The sequence below is a fragment of the Danio aesculapii genome, chromosome 2 (genome assembly GCF_903798145.1).
Source record: "Danio aesculapii chromosome 2, fDanAes4.1, whole genome shotgun sequence".
In the NCBI taxonomy this organism is placed as follows: domain Eukaryota; kingdom Metazoa; phylum Chordata; class Actinopteri; order Cypriniformes; family Danionidae; genus Danio; species Danio aesculapii.
In genome coordinates this window covers 31241572-31268408 of record NC_079436.1, presented here as the reverse complement: position 1 = coordinate 31268408, position 26837 = coordinate 31241572, and the positions used below count along the sequence as shown (strand labels likewise).

Genomic DNA, 26837 nt, shown 5'->3' with positions numbered 1-26837 from the left:
TGACATTGCTCAAGTATTGTGATCACTTATGTTTGGTGTTGAAAGGTTTGTTTGTAGCACTACAATATAACACACATGAAGCATTCTTTTGAGTTGTCTCTCCATTTATTTATCTGCCTTGAGGTTTGTTTTTTCACATACAGCAGTATTTGGACAGCAGATTTAAAAAGGAACAGTCATTTTTAAACAAACCTAAGTTATAACCTTAACAGACCAGAAGGTGGTAGCAAAAACATGGATGAAATTTATTTTGCTGTTTTTTTTTTTTTTTGTTTTTTTTTACTTAATCAGTTATACCATATAATATTTAAAAACTATATGTGAAACATTTTAATATAATTTTCTTTATTTAAATAAACAAAATTATATTAAAATATTTCACACATTATTTGGTTTGCTTCCCCCAAACAATAAAACAACAGAGCTCATATCTGAATTATAAAAACAAAAAAAATAATCAAATTAAATTGAAAATTAAAATATCATCTTGCTAAGATGTGTTATTAGCAGATAGTGATATTTTATGTTTATATTCATGTTTAAAATGTATTTATTTAGGTGTGATTATGGGACAGAAAAGCCTTTGTCTAAAAAAAAATTAGGATTTAAACTGTCTATCTCCTGTTCTATATGCTTTTCTTTTGAGAATCAGTTAGGATTTTACATGTATGGTGAAAGATTTGTTTTGTAAAGGTTTGTTTGGATTGTGCAGCTGGAGTTAATACAAATGAGTTTTCACCCTCGTGACCCATTGAAGTCAGCCAAGGTTTTTTGCAGAATGCTAATCTTCTTCTCCTGAAATTCCTTCAAACGTCTTTGATCATTGTGAAACTAGATATTGCAGAACTGTGCCAAAACATTTCAAACTGAAATGGTGCAGATGTGCAAAACGACCAACCAGGCACTATGTTGTTATTACACCCAAACGAAAAACCCTATGATTTAAACACTTAAAGATCACAACAGCGAACATGATGAGCTTATTTAAACAAGAACATTCGTCTATAATGATGATGGGGTCAATAACTGTTTTCTGTTGTCTTTGTTCTTATAGGTTATTCATCTAGAGAGCTTGATTCTGATTAGTCAGTTGTGGGATTAAGTGCTGTGATATTCATTCATATTTGCTGCTTTCCATGGAACTAGTTCTTACTGGTTTATTCAAGTCATGCCAGAAATATTGTACGAGTTTAGAAAACGTCTCTTTATGCATAATTTTGCAGATGTTGATGTAAAAAAAATACATTGCGCACACAGTCTTGTAATTATCTTTCCTACTCATAAATGCAAACTTTCAGGTCAGTCTATTACTTTATTCTAATTCATACATGTACTGTACAAATGGTGAGGAAGGCAGTCAGGGCCCAAAGTTTTTACATTTTATTGTCATCACACAGAGCTTGACCATGTTAAGGCAGAGCTTTGATCATGCAGATACGCTGATTTCCTTTGTGCTTGCAGGACAAAATTTCATAGTCTTCCATAACTTGCGTGGATCAAAGTAATTTAAAAGCACCTGATGACATAGTTAAACCTTTTTAAGGAGTTTGACGGAGCTTTATTTTTTTTATTTTTTTTTATGGTGCAAACATGCAGATCTTAACTAATGTAGAGGAAACAATTTTGTATTGTTCCGTTTAAGTGTGCATAACAAAGCACAGACTGATCTTGTTACGGTAGCAATGTTAAATGTATCTCTACTTTATGCCTAAATGCTGTTCAACTATGTCAAGGTTGCAATTTTTCTGAAAGTTCATACAGTATAACGTGCATGTTGTATGGATCAAATTTCATGCATTTCGTTAAAAGATTTCTGGCCCTGTCAGCATCAATATCCTGGTGACATGTAGCACTGAGGTGCTCTCACGGTGAGCCAAGTTCGATTCCCGGCTTGAGGTCCTTTGCCTATCCTTCCCCTCTCTCTGCCTTCCACACTTTTCTATCTATACTGTTCTGTCTAATAAAAAGGTAAGAAACCCTCACAAAATAATAATAATTTAAAAAAATATTTCTGGCACTGATTGCCTTCCATATCATATCAATTTTCATGAAAGACAAAAAAATCGGACATTTGCGTATGCCCATGCCAGTATACCATTGTGGCATGCAGTCCAAAAAAACATGGTGTCTTATATGTCTACCCCAGCATGCTATGACTTGAGTAAACCATCAATTCACACAAGTCCATGTCTCTCATATCACTCCGCAAAGCTTGGTCTTTGTTTGTTGTTCTTTTCGATACCAACTCGAATGTTGACATCTTGCGTCTCTGCATTTACTTAAGAATTTATTCTTCTGGTCAAATGCTCCGAAACAAAGCTCCGTTCTGTCACTTTGTGTACACATTTCCAAAGCTGCAGATGATGCAAATCCTCCACAGTCTGGTAAACATCTACAACTCTTCATTCCCAATGCTCAAATGGAGAAAGTGCTGGTGTCTCGGGAGTGCGAATGAGAATTCAATGAAATATTGACTTCCTGTTGCTCCCTCGCATGTGCCAACCTCCTTCCTCTGTCTCCAAAGTCTTTGGCACACTTCAAAACATGCTGTCTGAAGGAGGAACCAACGAAAGTATACACAACAGGATTTAGACAGCAATGCGTTAGTGCCAAGCTCTCTGTGATCTGAGTAGCCCAATCCAGCTTTTTACTAACCCCACAGTGAGTGACAAACGTATACATGATATCTAATGCCCGACAGAACTTGACCACATTGTAGGGCAACTGGGTGACCAGGAAAACTCCCACCATCGCCAGCAAAACACGCATGTACCGCCACTTCTTCCACTTTTTATCCTCTGGGAGCTTCAGCAGGGCTCGGCCTACGCAGGTGTAGCAGAACAACATCACTAATAAAGGTAGCAGAAAACCAATCACTACCTCCACCACTTCCAAACTAGCTTTAGCCCTGAGCGCCATGTCTGACGGATACATCGCAAGGCAGCTTTTTTTATGAGGGAGTTCTCTGACGGTTGAAAACACTAAATCAGGGATGCCGAGAAGAAACGCAACCATCCAAACCACCACACAGAGTTTTCCACAATGCTTCTTTTGAAAAACACGTCCAAGGCCTTGGTTTCTGGATCCCACTGACAACGCCAAATACCGATCCATGCTGATGTAGGCCAAAAGCATCATGCTACAGGTGAAGTTGATGGTGTACAGACCAGAAACGAGTTTACAGATGGTTATCCCGAGCTGCCAGCCATGGACTGCATCGGCTGCCCAAAAGGGCAACGTTAGGAGCAAGAGAAGGTCTGCGACTGCCAGGTGGATTATAAATGTGTCAGTCATTGTTTTCAGTTGCTTGCAGTATGCATACACTGCCACAATCAGAGCGTTGCCTGCTAAACCAATCACTAGAGATAAGCCAAAACAGCTGGGAGGAAGATTCTTGCAAAGGAGCGAACGTCGCCTTTCTCGCAGATGGTCTGATAGTCATCATAGCTAAAGTTAGAGCTGCTGTTTTCATACTCAGGGTAATCGTAGTAATGCTCCTCGGAGTTCTCCATTCTCTGAAAATGAAAGCAAGGTTTAATGGAGTGTTTAAACATTCAAAAAATGCAAGTACTTGATCTGTCCTATATTAATCATTTTAACTCATGGATGTACAGAAAAGCCTCAGCGGCTGCAGCGAAGCATTTAGTTATACAGCGCAGTTGGGAAACTGACTGTCAACTAGAAGAGTGGGTCACAGACTGGGAATAACTATATATTTTTTTCATTCATTTTATGTTTGGCTTTAATCCCTTTATTAATCTGGGGACGCCACAGTGGAATGACCCGCCAACTTATCCAGCATATGTTTTATGCAGCAGATGCCCTTCCAGCCACAACCCAACACTGGCAAACACCCATACACTCTTGTATTCACAGACATACACCATGGATAATTTAGCTTACCCAATTCACCTACAGAGCATGTCTTTGGACTTGTGGGGGAAACCGGAGGAAACCCACGTGAACACGGGGAGAACATGCAAACTCCACACAGAAATGCCAACTAACCCAACCGGGCTTGAACCAGCAACCTTCTTGCTCTGAGGCGATTGTGCTACACACTGCACCACTGTCATGCCCTCAGAACATTTTACCTCATCTAAAAACCCCACACCAAATCACCAATTGGTTCGCTGTATCTTTTGTCATAGAACCTACTGGACCCCATTTAAAATGCATCATATCAATGCCTCTTTTAGTTCTCTGTAATAAATGTCCTGACCAGGAACTTGGATCTTTTTTTTCATATGATGTGAGAATGTGAAAAAGTACAAAAATTTGGAATCAGGTCTGTATTATGTTATCTAAAATTATTGAACATCCTATACCGGTGAATTCTTTCATTCTATTACTGAGCGATTGATTCTACGTTGAATCTTACCAAGCTACAAAAAGCTATTTGGCTGGCTTAACTTCTGCAAAAAAAGTACTAGCCCAACATTGGCTGCCTCCACATAATTTGGACACGTACAAGTGGTTGGTACAACTTCAGGACATTATAATGTTGGAAATATCCACAGCTCGAGTGAACTTGGTACACATGAGTACTTTAAAGATCTGGACTTCAGCTGCTGACAAAATCTCCATGTTTATTGCTCAAAACAATGATCAGGATCCAGAATGATTCCTTATTTTGTATAATTGATACTGTGCTTTGTTTTGTTTTCTGTCAACTTCTGTTCATTGGATACCCCAGTTTAAAGAGACAGCATAATAAAGGGGTGGGGGTAGTTGAATTTCTATATTTCATTATGTTGTTTGTTCAGCACGTATGTTTTAACAACAATAATCAAATAAAAAACGATGGTGAGAATTGCAAAAAAAAAAAAAAAAAAAAAAAAAAAGAGCAAGTACTGATACAGTTGGAAAGCATATGGTTGCCAGATGGGATGTTTTACTGCCTCAGGCATGTAACAGTCATTCCAAACATTCCCAATCTTTATTTTCAAATGCCCTTTTTATGCATGCTTCAAATCACAGATAAACTGAACGAAGAGATGCATATCAGTTAAATGTTATAAACACTCCCAAGGTTTCCCATGCAAGCCAATTTACCAGAAGTTGCAAGTTTCACCACCTTTCATGTTTTTATTTTTCTCTTTTTGTCTGAATGCATTGCCAAAGAGTCTTAACACTTTCAATTATTTCAAAACTTTCCAAATTAGTTTAATGTAACGTAATTTGTTTAAAGACTACAAATGTGTTTTATTTCACAATTATCAATGAAATTAAAAACCAAGAGGTATTTTCAAATAGCAGATATGCACGTTTTTAACGGTTCATTATTGTTTATCCTAATGTTCACACAATTGCTTTCTTTTCTTTAAGATTTATCTGCCAAACTGCGTGCTATTTTACTAGCTAACATCTGGATCCTATTAAACTTCTTCTTAAAAACAAAATAATCTTCTAAAACTGAAAATGCCATGCCTTTCTTACCTCTAAATGGTTGAAGCTTTGCCTGAAGGCAGAGTGGATCGTTTCTGTCTGCTCTTCCTGTAAAACAGTGTTTACTGTGACTCATGCATGAAGGGTTTGACTCCCACACCTCACCATACACTCAGCCCATCTGTGATTCAAGTACGTTTCCAACAAACATGCACAGCAAACAGGCCCTCTAAGTCTTACAGACTGGTTTGCACAATATTAGACTGCATATGAGATAACTGTAATGCATAGCAGGTTCAACACTTTTTTTATTTATATTATAAGGGGGTTACTATTTTACCCCATTTTTCAAGATTTAAGATTTAAAAGTCTTTTGTGTCTGCAGAATGTGTCTGTAAAGTTTCAGCTCAAAACATCTATCAGATTATTTATTATACCTTTCAAAATATTGGAATTTTCTGCTCTGAACACAATGTAGCTGTTTTTGTGGCCTATGTCTTTAATGCTAGTACTCCACACCCACCGTTCCCATGTGCCTGTCAGTGTGTGCCTCAATCTCTGCCTCAGCTGTGTCAGATAAACAGCAGTGACAGACATGAAGCAGATCTCGCATCACGTTTTTGAGAAATACTACAGTAAGAACTTTCCCAATGATTATTTGATGTATTTGTTGTGGAGTTAATTTAAGCCTTTCTGCAACGATGAGTCACACACAATGTCGTTACAAAGTTCACGCACATACACAAACGCACACAGTGGGCACAATGTTTTTGCACGGCAAATGTGACAAGATACACTTTAACATCCACTGCTGTATGGATATCCGTTGTGTTAATGTACAAAATAAACCTGATTTAACATCCACAAACTGGGATTGAAGCGTCTTCTTTTATAATTGTACTGACACATGGCTGTGGTGATAAAGCTGGTAAAATCGCTGTAATTTATTACAATAATGCACTGTTTAAAAAAAAACCATTTTAAACTTGTAAAACTCATTCTTGATCATGTGAAGATTGATGATCACAGAGAGCTCAACAGATCTTTTAATCCCAGTTGCTTTGCACACGTCCTGTTTTGTTGATATGTTTATGTGCATTGCTATGGAGACATGTTAATACGCAGCTGTCAATCAATTTGATGGGTGGGGAAACTGCACTCTTATGTCACGTTAGGCCTCAAAATGGGAGGGATTTGGATCTTATTTTAATGTCAGGACATTTAAAAAAAGAGACTTATTGGCTTTATATTACTCTAGTATGACTGTGGACACTTACCTACACACAGTTCTGTCCAAACAGCTTACAAAAGATGATTTTCATCATAGGTGCCCTTTAAAGTTTATAGTAATAATAATAATTATAATAATAATTCAGCGCTGAGGGCGTCGTGCTTAGTGCGTCAACACGTGCACGTGCCGATCCTTCCCCACTCTCTGCTCCCAACACTTTCCTGTCAATACTTTCTACAGTCCTATCAATTGAAGGTGAAAACACACACACAAAAATAATAATGATGATAATAACAATTATTATTATTATTATATAAACCTAATCAAAGTTGAATGTGCATGCACTTTTTATGCACGTTTAACTTTAAATGCACTTTTTATTTCTTAAATTTATTTTATAATGTAAAAATGTGAATATTTCCGACTTCTGTACAATTCTGCTTTAGTTTTATTACAAGAAAAATGTGTTCTTGACTAGTTTGTAGTTTAAGATCTGCACAACTTACTTTTTTCTTTACTGTGGTCAAGAAAATTGAGAAGCAAAATAATTTATTTTTCTCCCAACTTAACAACATTAGTTTGTCTAAGAACTGTTCATGAATTTTATATTTTACTAAAATCTTCTAAATTATATTTCAATAGAGCTTCTTCCTGATTTTTGAGCTGTAGGTTATTTGGTTTCATTTAGACATTTACATTAATTCATTTAGCAGATGTTTTTTTTTCTAAAGTGACTTACAGTTGAAGTCAAAATGTATTAGTCCCCCTTTGACTTTTTTATTTTTTTTTAAATATTTCTTAAATTATATTTAATAGAGCAAGGAAATTTTCATAGTGAGTCTGATAAATTTTTTTCTTCTGAAGAAAGTCTGATTTGTTTTATTTCGGGTATAATAAAAACAGTTTTTCATTTTTTAAAATCATTTTAAAGTCAAAATTATTTGCCCCTTCAAGCTATATTGTTTTTTCGATAGTCTACAGAACAAACCATCATTATACAATAACTTGCCTAATTACCCCAACCTGCCTAGTTAACCTAATTAACCTAGTTAAGCCTTTAAATGTCACTTTAAGCTGTATACAAGTGTCTTGAAAAATATCTAGTCAAATATTATTTACTGTCATCATGGCAAAGATAAAATAAATCCGTTATTAGAAATGAGTTATTAAAACTATTATGTGTAGAAATGTGTTGGAAAAAATCTTCTCTCTGTTAAACAGAAATTGGGGAAAAAATAAACAGGGGCTAATAAATCTGAATACAACTGTACAAATTAGGATAAAAGAAACCTTTCAAATAATCAGAGAACAGCAATATATAACTGTCATTAGAAGTCCAAGTTAGTTTAGATTATTTTTTTTATGTATGTATTTTTATTATTTGAGGGAAGGCCTTTTAAAGTATAGTCTGAAGTCTGCACTGGTTCCATAGATATCTGTGTGGGTGCACATGTTTGTTTTGCATGGTCGCTTGTGGTTGCTTTTTGTTGCTCAGTGTGAATGCAGTGGTTCTGCACAAAGGCCAAGTGTGATTTTAAATAAAAGGTTTACCAGCTTATTTTAGATGCTTGAATAACAACCAAGTTCAATGGCAAGAAAATAGTTTCGAGTTATTATGAAGGATTATGCTTGTAGGTAAGAAGGGGTGTTGCTTTGCTTTCGACCGCCAATGTGTTTTGACAAGTTGGCAAGAAACATATTATTTCCTACGCCTTATTACGACTAACAACTTCTCTGGCACATTTAAACTGGCAGAACCACTCAAACACAAAAGAGGAGTAATAGTTATGTCGTTTTTGTCAACAGTGTCTTTCTTTTACACAGTAGAACTGTCAAACCTTTACAGAAAGCCATTCTTCGTCTACAATTTCCACTCGTTCCGCACAATAAAAGAGTGATTTTTAAGAAATGCTTTATTGTAAATACAATATAAAAATCAACAGGCATCAATTATCATCACGTTTAAAAAAAATAATAAAATAGCCAAGCCAGCGATCGAGCGCTCCTCTCTCGGATAAATGCTGCCGCCTAGAGTCCACTTCTAGCTTTACAGAATCCAGCAAATGCATTTGCTTAGAAAAGATGGCTATAGAACGATAAATGAATACTTTCACAAACATATCCTGAGGCTTACACACTATTTCTGATATATTATGGTGATGTGTGTCTGTGCAATTCCTTATTCAGTGAACCTGTAACGAGAGAGCAGAAACTGTTAAACCTAGTAGCTTTTTTTCTTATTTTGTAAATGTGTTGCAATATTTTTCACCTGGGGAAAAGCACTGGATCCATTTCATGGTTGAACCTTTTGGTCAGGGACTTTTCCCTCCAGCAGTCTCCTCTCTTTTGGCACGGACAGTCTGCTGTGGGTTTAAAGTAGGAGTTCAGTGTTAAGCAATTTAATATTTGTTTATTTATTTGACCTAAAATGGCCGCTATTGTGTTTAAATGGCATGTTGATGGTGATCAGTGAATTGGATTTACCTGGTCTGGTCTACTGCTTCCTAAAAGGCTGAATTGTCCAGGACGTGGTTTTTTCCGTTTGTTGTTCTTGATTTTCTCCTGCCTCTTGACACGAAGGTTGATGTCTGACTGAGATTTTAGAGTAAAGCAAGTCAGTACTTTTAGAATATGAAATAATTTTACTGGAGAAGTGTGCCTTGCCAAATGTACAGTTCTAATCCATTTTCATTAAGATTCTTTCGCTTAGTAAGGCTGCATTTGATAATAATGAAACAAGAGAAATACAATAAAAACAAAAATATATGAAATATTATTTCAATTTTAAATATCTGTAATACATTTCAAAATGTAATTTATTCTTGTGATACAAAGCTGAATTTTAGCATCATTACCCCAGTGTTTAGTGTCACATGCTTATAGGAAATTATATTTAAATATAATATACATTTTTTTAAAAATCATATACAGTTGAAGTCATAATTATTACTCCTCATGTGATTTTTTTTTTTAAATTAATTAATTAATTAATTTATTTATTTATTTATTTATTTATTTTTTATTTATTTATTTATTTATTTATTTTATTTATTATTATTATTTTTTCCTATTTAAAATATTTCCCCAAGGATGTTTAACAGAGCAGGGAATTTTTCCACATATTTTTCCTAACATATTTTTTTTCTTCTGGAGAAAGTCTTCAGATGTGTTTTGGCTTAAATAAAAGCAGTTTTTCCTTTTTTAAAAACAAAACAAAAACAAAAACATTTTAAGGTCAATAATATTAGCTCTCATTTGCAATAATTTTTTGTCTTGTCTACAGAACAAACGATTGTCATACAATGCCTAATTACCCTAACCCCCCTAATTAACCTAGTTAAGCCTTTAAATCGCCCTTTAAGCTGAATACTATAGTATCTTGAAAAATATCTAGTAAAATATTAGGTAACACTTTATTTTGATGGTCCATTTAAGTATTAGTTGACTGCCTGCTTAATATCTGTTGATATTGCTGCTAAACAGACAATTAAATATAAGAAATTTACACTTGTCAATTTACACTAACCCTAACCCCAAACTTAATCCCACCCTTACAGTCTACTTATAATCTAATGAGAACAAACGGACAATCAAAATAAATTGTGACCAAATGTTATGTACTGTCATCATAGCAAATGAATATCAAATATAAAAGGAAACAGTTGTTAGAAATTGGTTATTGAGACTATGATGTTTTAGAAAAGTGTTGAAAATTTTTTGTTTTAATTCTGTTAAAGAAATCGGGCGAAAATATACAGGGGGGCAAATAATTCAGGAGGGCTGATAATTCTGACTTCAACTGTATGTATGACCTTCAGTGTAACAAAATACCTGTTTTTACTTTTGCTAAATATTTTAATGGATCATTTATTTTTACCTCGGGCCCTCCATTGTCTCGTAAAACGGAAAGGTATCCTGAACGTGGACGTTTTGGTTTCCCAGTCTTGCCTTTTTCCTTTAGATCATAAAAATTCAAATCTTTACTTTTTCTGGTGACACGTTTTACATCATGTTCTCTGCTTTGGGAAACAATTATGATGACAGATACAGCTGTAAGCTGCAGATTATATATTTTGACAGATCTTTAAAAAGTTATTTTGTTAAGTACTACTGACATTTAAGTAGTGACCTAGGAGAGATCATCATCATCATCATCATCCAAAGCCCTGTAATCTTTATTAGATTGTGAAACGGCAGTAGCTGGAAAAATCATCTCACAAAAGTCACAGAACACTTACTCTCTTTTGCATGGCAACTTCTGTCTGTTCTGCATTTTCCTCCTCAGTCTGTCGTCGCACTCTGTACATCTTAAAGGAATCATTGATAAAAGACTTAAAAATATCTGATAACACCTGCAGAACAATTGTGTCTGTTCAAGCATTAATAGAGCTTCCAACATATCTGCCAAATAGATGCGTGGACGTAATGTGCATACAACTGAGCTTAAATCATGGTTCTGAGAGGACATGTGGCTCTATTCAGAGCATTCAGTATGGTTTTGTTTTTCAATACCAGTAAAAAATTCTCGGTTGCTAATTAATGATAGTATTTAAAACATAATTGCTACCAAAATGATTTTAATTACAAATATGATATAAAATAAGCCATTGGTGCTATCAGTCACTTTGCAAAAAACAAAAACAAAAAGAAAAATACATATATATGTCCTTCTCCCAGTATGACTGAGCTCAGTTGAAGCACTGCCAACTGAATTCACCCCTCACCTGAAGCTGAGGAATATCCTCCTCATCAAACATTACTGGTGTGTCCATGCTCTCTCCACCATCGATTTCTTCTCCATGAAGACTGCAGATGAGCAAGCTGAGACACAGCAGCCCTAGTTGCTCACACACCTTCATCCTGTTGCTTTTCTGCAGAGCAGACGCACTTCATCTCCTCTTTATACTCCCATTTAATTATTACCAGATGTCCAGAAAAGGGGCAGTAACACATTTGCCCTGATGAAAACATTTTGAAACGGCATTCAGCAAGCAACTTTGCTTGGGTATGCAGTGAGTTTCTGTCTAATACTGGCAGATGAGATTTATCATCCGTGTGTGATTTGTTTGGCCGAGGGGCAAAGAGAGGGTCAATGTATCTCATAAGGCTCTTATTAATGTGGTTTATCATCCAGCTTTCAGTTGTGCTATTGATTTATAACTGTGTTTGCAGTAGATGATCTCCATTTCTTGAAATTTATAAATTTGATAATAAAAAGTGATTGAAAAGAAGAGTGTCTTTCTCTTTGGACAGAGAAAGAGTGAGGTATAGGGAAAAGTTTGTTGTCCTTCGCTTTGTGTTACTCTTTCCAAACCAGCTGACTGGATTTATGCATGTGATAAAGCTTAAGTCTGAAAAAGCTGAAGCATTTGCTTTCCTCACAGCCTTAATATGCGGATCAGTAGACAAAACTAGAGGGAAGTTAAGAAATATATAAAAATTCATGACATATAAAATAATGAAGCAAGAGAACATCATTTTTTGGGGGTGGGGTGGGGGGTCTCTGTTTTATTGTTTATATTAGGTGGCTTTTAGATGATCGAATCACAGGTACAGTAGGAGACACATTCCCATCTCCACCTTCTGTTTAAAACAGACCTATGATCCTACAGTATGTGACTGGTGTGTTTCAACGTCCCACACTATTTAAGAATTACATGGCTGTAGGTGGAGATTAGGTGTTTTTTTTTTTTTTGCCTCTTTCAATTACTATGACCTTTTGAGCATTTACGAAGACCTGTTTGAATGTGCTCAAACTACCTTTAGAAGCAGGGGTGGACTTAACCAATAAGCAAGGTAAGCAGCTGCTTAGGGTCCCGGGTAATTAGGGGACCCCGACCAATGCCAAGAATTGCCTAAATTAATCATATAGCTCGATTATTTTCTATCATTTGTTGTAAAATCTCTCTATAACCATTAAAATTTTAACAATATTACTTACTTTCAACACTGGGGGCCCCCAAGAATAGTAGAACGTTGCTTTGGTATACTGCACATGCAAATATTAAAATCGAATCATGGCTGTACAAATAGCTAACTGTACATATAGTTTGTCAACTATAGTTAGTTTTTATTTATTTATTTATTTATTGTATTTAATTTTACATTAAGAAGATAAAGCTTCCATTAAAGACATATTTTTAACATGCTGTATATTTACAAAAAATCTACAGAGGGGAAAAATATCTAGAAAGAGTGTTTTGAGTTTTAATGGGGCCCCAAACCTGGAATTGCTTAGGGCCCCCAAATCAATAAGTCCGCCCCTGTTTAGAAGTATACAGAAGTGAACAGGCTCAACTTTTAAACCCTATTTATTTTGCATTGTCTGTTTTTCCATAATTTAGTCAAAACAGCATTAACAGGTGTAAACAGGGACTGGTTTCAGCTGGTCTTCCAATTGGACAAGGTTACTAAATAAAACCATGACCAGAAATTTAATTTAGGCTTATTTAGACTGCTTTAAACATTGATTTACTGCAAAGATTTTGTTAAACAAGTGCCATTATTTTTATGATTGCAAAACTGTTGGATATGTGTCAGTGCTGCAAAACAACATAATTGCTACACTATTACTATAATACAATTAATTAATTCAAATTTGTCTCTTAATTGCTCCTTAGATTTGGTCATATTAGTTATAACATTAATATTACAAATAACCTTTGATTTATTTATTAAATGACTTAAGAAGAAAGCAAAAACAATAACAAAACACATTTGAATAATATTAATCAAGCAAAATTATAATTTTCCTAAATGAAGAAAGATCTGACTAACAGATCTATGCATGGATGAAAGATCAGACGATGGGTGCATGGACGGACAAATGTATAAACAAAGAGACAGATGGATTGATAAATGAACAGACTAGAGCTAGCTAGAGAAAATAGAGAGATAGATAAATGTTATTCTCAAACACAATTATTTTGTCTATTCTTTAACATTATTCTTAAGGCTTTATGTATTTATTTTAAATGATATTTAATTAATTAAAATGAGAGTTTCTATTTTAAATATCGAGACTATAACAAGTAAGACGCTATTCTCAATATATTCTCAATATGTCATGAGTGTTCACCACGTTCAAAAGTGGATTAGCAGCACTGCAGTGGTCGAGAACAGGAGGTTGGCAGATTTCAGGACTCGTGGTCATAAATGGCTTGAGACCACACTAGGTGCACGCGCGCTCTCATTTCCCGCGCTTTCTCCTCATATTCTTGACTTATTTGTCAAACTTGTCAAAATGTTCATTTTGAGCGTGCCCGAAAGACGCTGACCGTATTGATTTGACGCGGACATACATAATGAGTTTGACTTCAAATCTTGACAGCTTGGCAGCCGCTGGTCGAAGAGAGCTGACGTAAGCGACTGAGCTGGAGACGCGACGGTGAGTGCTGCATCCTAACTAGCTCCTCACAAAATAACAATTGTTGTTGTTTTAGATCCTTATAGGGTAATGTTTATATTAAGGAGCCAACGTGATGTGATTGTACGTATAAAAACATTTTAACTGTGAACTGTCATAGAAATATAAATGCTTGGATAAATGTGAATTGATATTTGAACATTTGAGCAGCAGCTTCTTTCTGTGACTTTGGCAAACTTAAAGTCAGGTTTAAAGGGACAGCTTACTAAAAAACAAGTCTGTCGTCACTCACCTTCATACAGTATGACTTTTTTTGTGGAGCACAAACGATTATAGCAAGCAAAATGAAAGTGTCAGTCTCCATTTGCTTCAATGCATGTTAGGGATGCCTCTTAATAATGGTGAGGTGTGACAGTTGTGAACTTCATAAAAGGCATGACCTGAGTTTTCTAACCAGTAGGCTTACATTTCTTTCTTCTGTTGAACGTTTTATAATGTGAGAAGTTCTTGTAACAAAGCAGTTGCTGATTTCTTTCGACAACATTGGAAGTCAGAGAAAGGACTGGAATTGTTTAAGCCACATCCTTCAAAATATCTTCTTTTATGTTGAGCAGAAGAATAAATTCACAAATGTCTGGAAAAGAATTGAGGGTGAGTGATGAAAGCATTTTCATTTTGGCAGAAAGATTCTTTTAGGTGCTGCAGCCTTCTGACAGATAAATTGTAGTTATACCTCATGGGCAAAAAGCTCTGTGTTTGCTTTTACTGTCAACTCGACAGATGGATTCGAGGTTGCTCAGAAAGATTGTTAGTTTTGCTTTGTGGTTAATGAAAGCCCATGGGTTTGTTTTTCAAAACTGTTGTGGATACCTGCATTGTTGTAGGTTTGTTTATTATTATATTTATTCGTTTTTAAGTAATTTAGAAAAAGTAGCTGTAACATGTTTTAATCATAGTTTAATATAATTAATTTTGAATAATTTATTTTTTACTATTATATTCTATTATTATTATTATTATTATTATTATTATTATTATTATTATTGTATTCATTCTTTTATTCCAGCTAGTTAAATTATTTTTATATAGTTTTAGTTTAAGTTAATGCTAACAATGTTTAACAATTAAAGATATACAGTACATGTTAAAGGTGCAGTAGGTGATCTGCTTAAATGCTATGTGTTAGCATAATATCTTTCAAATTCAGTCCCTCCCCTGTCGTCCAAAACCACGCCTCCTGAAATCACGAATGCGCACATTAAAGATAACCCACTACATCATGTCGTTCACCAGTTAGAAAACTTTATAGTACTTTATAACACTACAATTCTGAACGAAAAAACTATTATATCGAGGTCCTTTTCAGTTGTGTAGCAAGCAACACTTGTCATAATGTGCAATATTTTATCCATGCAGTGATTGCTGGTCTCACTCTATCACGTGCTTTGTCCTAAAGCAACTACTGTATGTTGAGCTGCTTGGCCGGCGAGGTGCAGGAATTACTAAGAAATACTTGCATGCTATTTCAGACTGAATATTCAGAGTAACATGGTAAACAATATAGGGAGCGCGTCACAAGTTGTCATTGTTCAAAAAGAATCAATGTGAATATAAAACCAACTTCACCTCAGTAAAGCAGGCTAGGCGAAATGGTGCTATTAACTGCTGTTTTGTTGTTAAACTAAGGCTACGTTCACACTGCCAGGCTTAGTGCTCAAATCAGATTTTTTCTCAGATCTGATATTTTTGCATGGCTGTTCACACTGCTCTTATAAATGTGCCCAATATCAGATTTGCAGTGTGAACAGATCATTGTCCTAAACTGACCCGGATGCGCTAAAGTAAAATTTTGTAGCACAAAATGACTAATTATGCACACGTGAAACTGTATAAAGTAAGCACGTTGTCAGATCATGCTTATATGATTATTTCCTTTTTCACACACAACCGTGGTGTATTTCATGAACTGTAAATGATTGTTCTGCTACTACTAATGTGTATTTCGGCATTTGAAATCTAAAATAAGTCACTTGTGATTGTAAACACTGAGCATTTGTGATTTATGACAACTGTGGTGCGCGTATGTTTGACCACCATTGTAGTGAACTCATCAAGGGTTAATGAGCAGCTGCAGACTGAACTGTGAGGCAGAGTTGGTTCATCTCCGTTTGCAGAGTTATTTAATTTTACTTTGTTCTAAACAGCAGACACATTCAGAAAGTGGGTTTGGGTGCTCGAGCACCTGCCCTTTTTTCTCTCCCTCATTTGCACACGGATCCCCTATCCGCAACACACACTCCAAAATCTTTTTTAAAATGAACAACCAACTTTCTGTGGTAATCACCATGTGTGCCATTCTACTATGATGCTGAGTGAGGAGTAGGGGATGTTTGCAGCACAGAATGATGACGCATATCGCTTGAAGATTATGTAAAAGTAACATGAAATCCGACATAACCGTTCACACTGCGGTCGCATTGCAAAACATCAGAAATGTGTCTGATTTAAGACTACATATGAAAGTGGCACAGATCTGACCTGAAAAAATCAGATTCCATGCGGTTTGGGCTGTTCACACTATCATTACCTGAGTCACATGTGGGCAAAAAAATCAGATTCGGGCCACATTTAACTGCAGTGTGAACGTAGCCAAAATAAAAAATACATTATCAATGCTGTAAAAGGACCCTTATGAAATTAAAAATAGTCACATCTAACGTTCACCGGAAAATTTCAGTGGCTAAACAACACTTCTGTGCATGAAACCCATTAATAACAACACAATCTACATCAGCTTTGCATGACTAAAATAGTTAAAACATAACATTACCTGTATATTACCAAGAAATACTTCAGCCATGGTGTCGTCCTTCCTCTAGCGTGCAAAACTAACTCCAATATTGATTCAGGATTTTAAAAGTTTTGAACGGCGGATCTGTGTGAACGGCTGCTGCAGATGTACAAATCTACATTTGTTGACAGACAGTTTGGGCTACTTATCAGAATTATGGGAATTGTTGGATGAACATTTAATAGTCTTATGCTTTAGCCAGAATATTAAAATACAAATAAATACATTTTGATCATTTACTTTAATCATTTTATATTGGAATGTGAAGAGACTTTCAACCAGCACAATAAAAATGTTTCTGAAGAAAATCACCTACTGCACCTTTAAGCATAGTCAAACACTCAGGGGTATGGTAGTACAATTAAAAGCTACCTGTTTTCATTATATGTCAGGACTATCACAGAATTAATAAAAAAGAACAAGTCCACAGCAGTGGATATAAATAGCATTGTTGGGGGTCTTTAAAATCAGGGCCTTAACCAAATCTGGGCCTTATGTAGGCTACAGCCTGATTTAACAACCTTATGCAAGGGGGTTTACTTCTGAGTTTTGCAATGCAGTGTATTATGTTGATTTCATAATGGGGAAAAATGTATAATTACAAGAGGGTTTTGTCTACAGATTTACCTCTCAGCTGCCACCCTACAGCTGAAAGACAAAGCAATAAATTATTCATGTTATAGTATAAAAAATACCTAATAAAATACAACAATTTGACACCTCTAATTCAAAGACCTTATAAAGCCAGTGACGCAGCTGGTGCCAAGCTTTTGGTGTTGTTAAATGACTCTCTTCTGCTGCCCTCAGCTAACCATCCACACAGACCAGGTATCTTATTAGCTCTGTAGAGGCGAAGGATGGGCCGTAAACTGGATCTCTCTGGCCTGACGGATGTGGAGGCTGAACATGTTATGCAGGTGGTGCAACGGGACATGCAGCTGCGCAAGACGGAGGAGACGCGGCTTTTGTGAGTTTTTTGTAAAATCTCTTTTATTATTATTACTGCTCAAAACACATTCACAAAGTGACAGTTCAATTAATAAAATAAATTCTGTTCTTTTGAGTTTTCAGTTCATTAAAATAATTATTGTAAAAAATTATATTTAGCAGCTTATATATTTTCAACAATAACAATAATAAAAAATGGGCGTGAGAACCAAATTAAAATCTTGTAACAGTAAAGACTTGAATGAAGTTGTTAAATTACATTTTAAAATATATTCTAGTTGGAATAATAATTTCACAATATTACTGTTAATAATAAATGCAGTCTTGGTGACCAAAAGACACTTCTTGTAGAAACAAAATCTTACTGACTCAAACTTCAGTGTTTATCAGATTTAAAATGATAATGTTAAATATGAAAATAATTAAATATTTCTTATTAAACTCTATCAACATTTTCTCACTGCTGATGTCACTCAAATGGCATTCCAGTCATTGCTGGAGAGCATGAGGGAGTTCCCATCATTCTTTGCATAAAAATGAACAAAATGACAGGAAGGACCTTCCCTTTCCTCTTCTTCTGTGACTCGCTTCCTTGAGCTCACCGTGAGTGTAGTTTCAGCTTTGAGGGAATCTAATTCTGACAGCTATATAAAGATGTTCAATGAACATGAGAGAAACTCATGTTACTGTATATCTCACACTATCCCATGGTTTACATTCACAGACGTTTCAAAATGAAAAGACCCTTGTTTTTCATAGATAAAATATATAGACATTTCTATTTTGCTGCATGAGAATATAGTTGTAAAAATGTGCAGTATCCTTAACTAATGGTCTTACTTAACCTAGTTCTTTTATTTATGTATGTTATTTTACAGTACTATCTATAAAAAAAACAATTTAAAAGTAGTAACATAGCCCACCCTCTTCATGTGTTATTGTGTTCCGTGTATTTAGTCAGTAATCTTTTTTGACTTTCCTCTATTATTGTTTTTTCCTTTTAAAAAGTATGATATTGGCACAAAGGAGCACATTACTCATCACGCTACTTTTGGGTGATAAAAAAAACACTTTGGGTAATGGCTTTGTTGGGCACCAGGGTTTTATCAGACTGACAGACAAGCACTCTGGTAATCTCTCAGTCTGTTGTTGGAAATGCTAGCTTGCTTGATCAGGAAATTGGAATAATGGCACAAACATTAATTAGGAACAATCTAAAACAAACAAGCCTTCAGAATAAACAATTTCATGTTTGTAGAAACACATTTTATATGGTCACACAAAGAGACTCTTCTAATCACAAGTACTCACAAATGAGATTTGTGGATAAAGCAAATCAACTTTGCATATATATAGACTGTTATTCAAAGATGAGGACTTTTTACATCTATCCGATCCTTATCTTTATGTGCACAGACTTACAATTTTTTGTTTTATTACAACAGACTTTATGCACACTGTGAAAAACTTTTAAGACCTCTCCTGGTCCAAATGTGTCTGTCAATGTGCAGGTTATAACCCATATTACGTTATTTGTATGATTTCTAACCTCTTCGCACAATCACTGCTGCTGTAGCTTGCATTCGTTCCAGTATATATTTTTGTTTATGCTTAATAGTAAAAGGGGAGTTACAAAAATAAAAAAATTAAATATTAAACAAATTCAAATGTGGATTAGCAAAGTCACAGTTACTAAAATCCTGTGGTGGACCTGTGGTGTACATTGTGTCCATACTATTCTACTGATCTAAGTATTCTCTGGCTAGAATTAATACTATAAAACAGATGCCATCATTACTTTCTTTATTACCGTGTTTACAATAAACATGTTTCATTGCTGACATGCCCTTAATGTAAACAGTAGACCTATCACACCAGACCATCTTGGGCCATCTGACCAGTCAGAGCAAAGCAGACGCACAGAAAGGAGGAGTTTAGAGAGACAGGATCCTTGATCGAACTGTTATGAAAACTTAGAAAACAGCTGATTCCATAATATATGTTGTGGGAAACAGAAAGTATATTGTGATCTTTGGTTGATGTAAGTCTATAGTAGGAGACTATAACATAGCTATAGCATTTTAAGTATTTTCGAAATTCAAATGAATTAACCATAGCTTTCATTTAAAGGGGTAATCCATTTTATACTTTAGTTGATGTGTAATGTAGCTGTGTAAACAAACAACATTTCTGAATGTAGCTGTGTGAACAAACAACATCTCTGAATGTATTACGGTCAAAGTTCTATGCAAAGGGAGACATTGACTTTTACAGAGTTAGCTTAGCAAAGCCTACAGCGAATGAAGTTTGGGGACCATGAAAAAAATGCATCCGGGTTAATGATGTCATAAACCCTTCATGTAATGTGCATACACCCCGCACAGCCAAGAGGTGTGGCCAGAGGCGCTGTAATGTAATAGAGTGTGTCTAATGTCTAAATGCTGCTATTTTCACTGAGCTTCTTCTGTTTCTGTATTTGGACTTCCAAAGGAAGGTAACCATAATAATATTCTTTCACGTCGCTACAAAATCTTAAACTGCCTCATTTAATGCAGACAGCATTTTTCTCTTCCCCCAAATGTGTTCCGCCTGCATGCATCAAGCTTTTCAATATCCGTGCTGACACCTGGAGAGCATCTCTGAATTTCAAACAGGGCAGAGTGACTTATATGAGAATGGAAGAGCACAAAACAAGATTATTAGAAAAGACCCTTGGAGTAAAGAGATGAAAATGCACAAAGAGAGGTTTAAAATGATTTCCACGTCATAGAAAATTGTTAGATTAGTTTGAAAGAAAACCTGCAATGCAATGCAATCAAGGCATCATCATATACAATATACGTTCTTAATGGTCCTTGATTTGTCCTTCTTGGTTTACATCAATCCGAACACATACATTTGTTTTGGATAATATGCATTATAGCAGCGCATCTCTTCTCTCAGTGTCTGATTTGGTTAGTTTAAGGATTTCGTTTCTTTAAACCCCTCGTTTCTGAGAGTTTGCTCATGCTCTGATTGACCAAATGTTCAACCAAATGTTCATTACTACGTTTGTAGACTGTTGTAAATAGGCAGCCACTTACAATCATAGGCTGACATTGTGCAAACTTGTGAAAAACCTACATAAGTTGTGCTGGAATTGGATTGGAATTACTGATGAGGTTGTTCAGAAAAAGGCTGGGATATACACCAAGCCGAAGGTCAACCGTTAACATCTGAGCTTGTTGGCTCGATTCAGCATTTAACACAGCAACAAATCAGAGTGCGAGTGTGACGTAGTGAAGTGACGTAGCAACTAGCAAGTGAACAATTCCACTTCAATAAAAAGGCCGGCTATAATTTTACAACTTTTCTCAAAAATTTTCAGACGATATGGATTATTCTAGAACACACACTCTCGTTTTAGTTGGCTTTCGTTTGTTTGGTCTGTTCATGAACAGCTTTTTGGTACAGACAGTGCTAGTTGTTTGGCATCAGCTTGGTGTGTTCTGGCCTTAACACTAACAAGTCATTTTGACCATTTTTAAATGTTGTAATTTAATTACTTTGTTCAGGGCAACACAGTGGCGCAGTAGGTAGTGCTGTCTCCTCGCAGCAAGAAGGTCGCTGGTTCAAACTTCAGCTGGGTCAGTTGGCGTTTCTGTGTGGAGTTTGCATGTTCTCCCTGCATTCGCGTGGGTTTCCTCCGGGTGCTCCGGTTTCCCCCAGAGTCTAAAGACATGCGGTACAGGTGAATTGGGTTGGCTAAATTGGCCGTAGTGTATGAGTGTGTGTGGATGTTTCCCAGAGATGGGTTGCGGCTGGAAGGGCATCCGCTGCATAAAACAAAATGCTGGAAAAGTTGGCAGTTCATTCCGCTGTGGCAACCCCAGACTAATTAAGGGACTAAGCCGACAAAAAAAATGAATGAATGAATTACTTTGTTCAAATAACCGTAACAACATATTCAGTGCTACGAGAACTTGTTCTCCAGCTTGTGAAGTGGAAGTGAGGTGCACAGCTTCACAGATGGACTACTGTAGTAACTCATACAAATTTATTGGCTGTAATACCAAAAATATTGCATTTTTATGGTAGTGACTATAAAATATGATGACATGACATACTGTACCTTAAAAGCTTAATTCAAATAAACTAATAGAAGCTTTGAATGTAAATATAAGGTGACAATATGACGTCTTACATGAAAATGGTCAGAATGACTGCTATGGCCATTCTGGTAGGCTATAGAATTCTGATCGTTCCAGTGTTAAAGCTAATATTTATATTAAAAAAAAAACATAATAGGAACACTTTATAATGTTTAACCTATAGTTTGACCTGAACAATTGTTTATTTTAATTTTGTGTTAAAGATCAAGAAAAGGAACTGCAGATGGAAACAAATGAGCTAGGAATGCAGCTGAAAAATGTGCAGCACCAATTTAGGTAAACACAAAGACCCATTAGGGAACTACTAATCTAAATCAGCATTTGGAAACCATCTAGAATGAGACCCTAGAGTCCTCCATCACTCATCTATGATTTTCCATTTTATTAAATCAAAGATTTCAAACAGATGGCTGTGGATGAGTCTGACATTTTTTTGTAAGGGCACTGATAATCCATTGCTCGATGAGGAAATATGTTGCTACCACACACAAAACATAATGATTCTGGGAAGGCATTTTATCTTGTAGGACAGACTTCAATTGGCTGGTCATTTTGGCTCTAGACTTTACAAATAATGTGACTAGGTATTTTGTTTAAATACACACTCACCCATGCAATATATACAGTATTAACTTTATATGGACGTTAGTGTGTGGCTTATGTTTTAAACTGATCCACATTGGAGAACTAGATTTGTCTAGAATCTATGCATTTGACATATTGACAAGTCCTGTCATATGAGATTAATGCATGTTTCCTTGCATTGCTCTGTAGTGAGGCATTCCCATTGAAGCACATCTTGTTTGACTAACTATTATGTGTTATTGTGGTGAATTACAGCTGCTGATTTGAGCTGACAAGATGTTCCAGGAATAGGGCATGTTATTGCTTCATTGCTGGAGTATTTGCGCTGCAAAACACACCAGCAGATTTGGCTCTTTAAGACTGATCTCTATCTTGTTTGTGCAGAGAAGCTCTAAATCCTTATGCAACATATTTTATGAGATTTAATAATAAACTTAAATAAAGAAAATGCTTTTTTGTTTACTTTTTATGTTAATCAAATACCATTGCCTCTTAAATAAATAACCAAGCAAGCAGATGCCTAATATTTTTGTAGAAAAATATTGTTGTTTTTTCAGCATTCTTTGATGAATCAAATGTTCAAAACAAACTTTAACAATATAAATGTCTCTTTACACTTGATGATCCTTGCTTAATTCAACAATTTTTAAAAAGATATAGGGGAATTTAGGTGTCTTAATATTATAATTTATATAAAAATATGGAAGAAATGCTTCATATTGCTTACTTTAAAAGTATTATTATTATTATTATTATTATTATTATTCAAAATAGCTTTCCATTTCCTAATGATTATACACATTTGGAAAAAAAGCTAAATATTTAATGTCAGCTATGATATATCAATATAAAAAAAATGTCAATATATGAAGATTTCAGATGCGAAACATATAAATGCCATCTGAAATTTCTTTCAAAAACAAGAATTTTTCTCAGCGTCCTATGTTTATGTTCAGTTTTTTCACTTCACAGGCAGTGGAAACACCCTTTTCATCAACATACATGTGAAATGACTGAATTTTAATTTTTTAGAAGAATGTTCATTGGCATTTAAAGGTTTTTGCATCTGAACTCTTGGTAAAAAAATATTACCATATTGTCTAATCACTTATGTTAGTTATACTGCAAACCAAGAGTGCATTTCAAAAGTTTTCAAGGTAGGGTGTAAAATTATTTAAGGATAAATATTGTATAGTTCAACAGAAAAAGGTGCGATTGCTTCTTTAATAGATTTAAATGATTTAATGGTTCATTTACAAAAAAGCTACTGTTTGAGAATGCACTTTAATGTGTTGAATTTCAGTTTGAATGACAAAACCAACCCAGCCTTTTGCAATATACAAATTAATAAATGAAAAAAAAAAATTTCATATTGCGATATTTTATAGTTCTGCGATACATATTGCAATATTGAGTATACTTTAACCAAACGAATGAACGACTTTATTTGGAAATAGATTGATTGGGATGATTTAGTAGTTTAGTGCATCTGCATGAAATAAAAAAAACAAATCACTAGCACTGATACAGTGCAGCAAAGATAAAATTTATTTTTATAGTTTTATAATTTTTAGAGTCTAGCAGGCAAAATAACAATAAACAAATGTAAAATATCACTGTATGGTCTACATTGTATAATTACAACTAATCTTTCTTAAAGTTAAAAGCATTGTAATTTCTTGCCTGAATGTTTTAAACTGGCTTGAAATGCTCATCGACCTTAAAAACAAATGCAATTGATAAACAAGTTGGTTCACTTCAGTAAAATTTAGCAGTGAATCCACAAATCTAGTATGTTCAAAATCTCAAATCTCGGCAGGCACATTGCGATATCGATGGTGAAACTATATATTGTGCAGCCCTAATTGGAAGTAGACTTTCAGAATTTTCAAAAATGTTCAGATTTTTAAAAAAATAATTTAATACATCCTTGCTAAATAAAAGCACTAACTCCCCATATATAGTGCAAGTGCAACAGAATTGAGAGGCATATTCATGATTTTGTGCTGGAGTTGCAGATTATATTGGTAAAACCTGTCATTCTTAATAGATACTGCTCTGTCAAATGAGTTGGTATAAAATATTGGCTATTAGCTTGCCTCCCTGTTCATCACACCTGTGCCCAGTCTGGCTATCTGGCATGAGTCACTTAGAAGACCTTCCCTTGGATCTGCACCGACTGGCACAGGACACCTCTGGTGTTCTCTGCCAACACGTTGCTTTGTAAACAACAGACCATGTTTCAGAGAACTCTGTGCAAATGACCTGCCGAGTATCCAATTATGAGTTCATCTGAGAGACCCCTGATGGAGGATCATCACGGTGGGGGATTGTAGGCTCACAAAATTAATCCTGCTGAGGTCTGTTAAAATTCCTCAAATATTCAGCTTTTTTGCTGTTGCTTTAAATGCATCATACCACAGATTTGGTGAAAATCTCTTTGTAATTTCTATTTTTTTGTATATACAAGGTCTGAAAGTCACATTTCAGGATTTATCTACAAGCTAAATGCATTTTGGATTTAGTGCAAGAGTTGATTTTGCTGAATTTAAGCATATGCAAGCACAAAAAGGGTGGTTTTGCCTCTCATATTTGGTACCAAATTATTCCTGTCTACACATATGCTCAAAAATGCAGTGTTGCAAAATGTGTTTGGAAAGCTCACAGTCTCCATACCAACAGGACTGTATTTTCATTTCTTGCTTGTGTATAATATCATTGCAGCATTTGTTTTTTTCTTTTCCATTTTCCCCCTGACTGTCTGTTTTCAATCTGCTGAGATTATCCTCACTTTCCCTCTCTTAGTATTCACTGGAGCCAATCCGTTCATGCTGTGGCTCTAATCATTCGTAATGATTTCCTGTTGCTATTGTTTGGAGAGACAAAGTAAATGTCACACCTCAAGCACAGGTTTTCAATACAGCGTTTCCTTTCTACTTTTTCATCCCTCTCCACTGCTCCTGTTAACTCAGCTCTTGGCTATGTGACTCATAATGTAGGTTTGCTTTTAGCATATGCACTAAAAGAACCCAAATGAATACTCCAAACAAGTATATTAGTCATTTATTTATAGTTTAGAACTTAATTAAGACATCAAGTTGGCACAAATATATATTTAAAACATTAAATGAAGTGTCATTTTGAGATTTAATAATAAACACAAATAAAGTTTAAATTTAAATGAACAATCGAATAAAAAAATGTATAATAATATAAATATACTTCCAGTATCTGTGTAGGTTTCCTCTGGTGATGTCGTATTTTTTCATAAGTGTAAGGCAAAGCAGAATTAGCCATTTTACATGCAAGACCCACTGAATTTTTTAAAAAGCATGATTGTTATATGTGAATGATTCAACAACCCATTCATAATTACATTGACTGCTTCCATAATTTCACCTTGAGCAGGTAATTATTTTGAATCATTTGAATAATTACCTTTAAATTATGTACGTTCTATACAGTATAAATTTGTTCAGCAGTATAAATGTTATCTAAGGATACTGTGTTTGCCATGTTGTTCTTGTGTAACCTACTAGCGTCGATTTCATCACTTCACTGCCATAAACAAATCCTAGAGAAGTGTCATCATGAGATAATGAAATGTCATCATACACACTTCAGAATCTTGCCTGAAATAGTAGGTCATCTGGGTATTTATGAATTCAGACATGCCTCTTTTGTTATTATAACTGTAAGCAGTAAACAATTAGAATAAATTACTATACTTTTGGTGGTGCATTGAAACAAAAGAGTTATGTTGAGTTTGGTCACACATCTTTTGGAGTTGTAAGTTAATCCCTTTCAGTTCAAATAAGTTATTGGAATAAACTAAACTTGATATTTTGTGCTTCTCTTGATTTTTCCTGTTTTTTAAAATTATATTGAATATTTTCAGCCAATATTAATTAGGGTGTGCTAATTTTTGGACTGTGATTCAATTTTTTTTTTTGCTACAATAGTTCCAGTTTTGTATTTGGCACTGAATTATCTAATGTATATGCACAAATATAGTACTGTAAAGTATCCTATTAAATAATAATTTAAAGTTGAGCAGTACTGTATTATAAGTTATTGTGTGTATATGTGTATATGTGTATATGTATATGTGTGTGTGTGTGTGTGTGTGTGTATATATATATATATATATATATATATATATATATATATATATATATATATATATATATATATATATATATATATATATATTTATATACAGTTGAAGTCAGAATTATTAGCCTCCCTGAATTATTTGCCCCCGTTTATTTTTTCCCGTTTTCTGTTTAACGGAGAGATTTTTTTTCAGCATATTTC

The 26837-nt window shown here is 34.9% G+C and overlaps 3 protein-coding genes across 5 annotated transcripts in view; 1 reads left to right on the top strand and 2 right to left on the bottom strand.

Moving 5' to 3' along the window:
* Positions 1–42: 42 nt before the first annotated feature.
* Positions 43–5526, bottom strand: ackr4a (atypical chemokine receptor 4a). The gene is given in 3 exon segments (XM_056467073.1): positions 43–3371; positions 3374–3515; positions 5440–5526. Coding segments are annotated over 2 exon segments (1095 nt in total). The 5' UTR covers positions 3513–3515; positions 5440–5526; the 3' UTR covers positions 43–2415.
* Positions 5527–8514: 2988 nt separating this feature from the next.
* On the bottom strand, positions 8515–11508 carry si:ch211-106h4.12 (uncharacterized). 2 transcript variants are annotated; one of them, XM_056467053.1, is made up of 6 exons: positions 11344–11504; positions 10858–10926; positions 10497–10574; positions 9104–9211; positions 8889–8982; positions 8515–8811 (listed from the first exon to the last, which is right to left on the bottom strand). In XM_056467053.1, the coding sequence occupies exons 1-5, from the start codon at positions 11476–11478 to the stop codon at positions 8932–8934; spliced, it is 441 nt and encodes a 146-aa protein (XP_056323028.1). In that variant the 5' UTR covers positions 11479–11504; the 3' UTR covers positions 8515–8811; positions 8889–8931. The 2 variants fall into 2 exon arrangements, with proteins under 2 accessions (XP_056323028.1, XP_056323036.1); XM_056467061.1 differs by lacking the exon at positions 10497–10574 and having other exon boundaries at positions 11344–11508.
* Positions 11509–13775: 2267 nt separating this feature from the next.
* Positions 13776–26837, top strand: part of myripa (myosin VIIA and Rab interacting protein a) — a 44344-nt gene continuing 31282 nt past the window's right edge. For both annotated transcript variants that reach the window (XM_056477227.1, XM_056477221.1), the window contains exons 1-2: positions 13776–14006; positions 17644–17803. In XM_056477227.1, coding sequence (XP_056333202.1) covers positions 17694–17803 — 110 coding nt within the window. In that variant the 5' untranslated portion in view covers positions 13776–14006; positions 17644–17693. The remainder of the gene's footprint in view (positions 14007–17643; positions 17804–26837) is intronic.

Bases quoted from the DNA above. Each gene is read 5' to 3' on its own strand.
- si:ch211-106h4.12 (XM_056467053.1), bottom strand. From the start codon at position 11,478: ATGAAGGTGTGTGAGCAACTAGGGCTGCTGTGTCTCAGCTTGCTCATC. The intron at 10,927-11,343 runs GTGAGGGGTGAA...GATTCCTTTAAG, and splicing joins AGGATATTCCTCAGCTTCAG to ATGTACAGAGTGCGACGACA. The intron at 8,983-9,103 runs GTAAATCCAATT...TTAAACCCACAG, and splicing joins GAAGCAGTAGACCAGACCAG to CAGACTGTCCGTGCCAAAAG.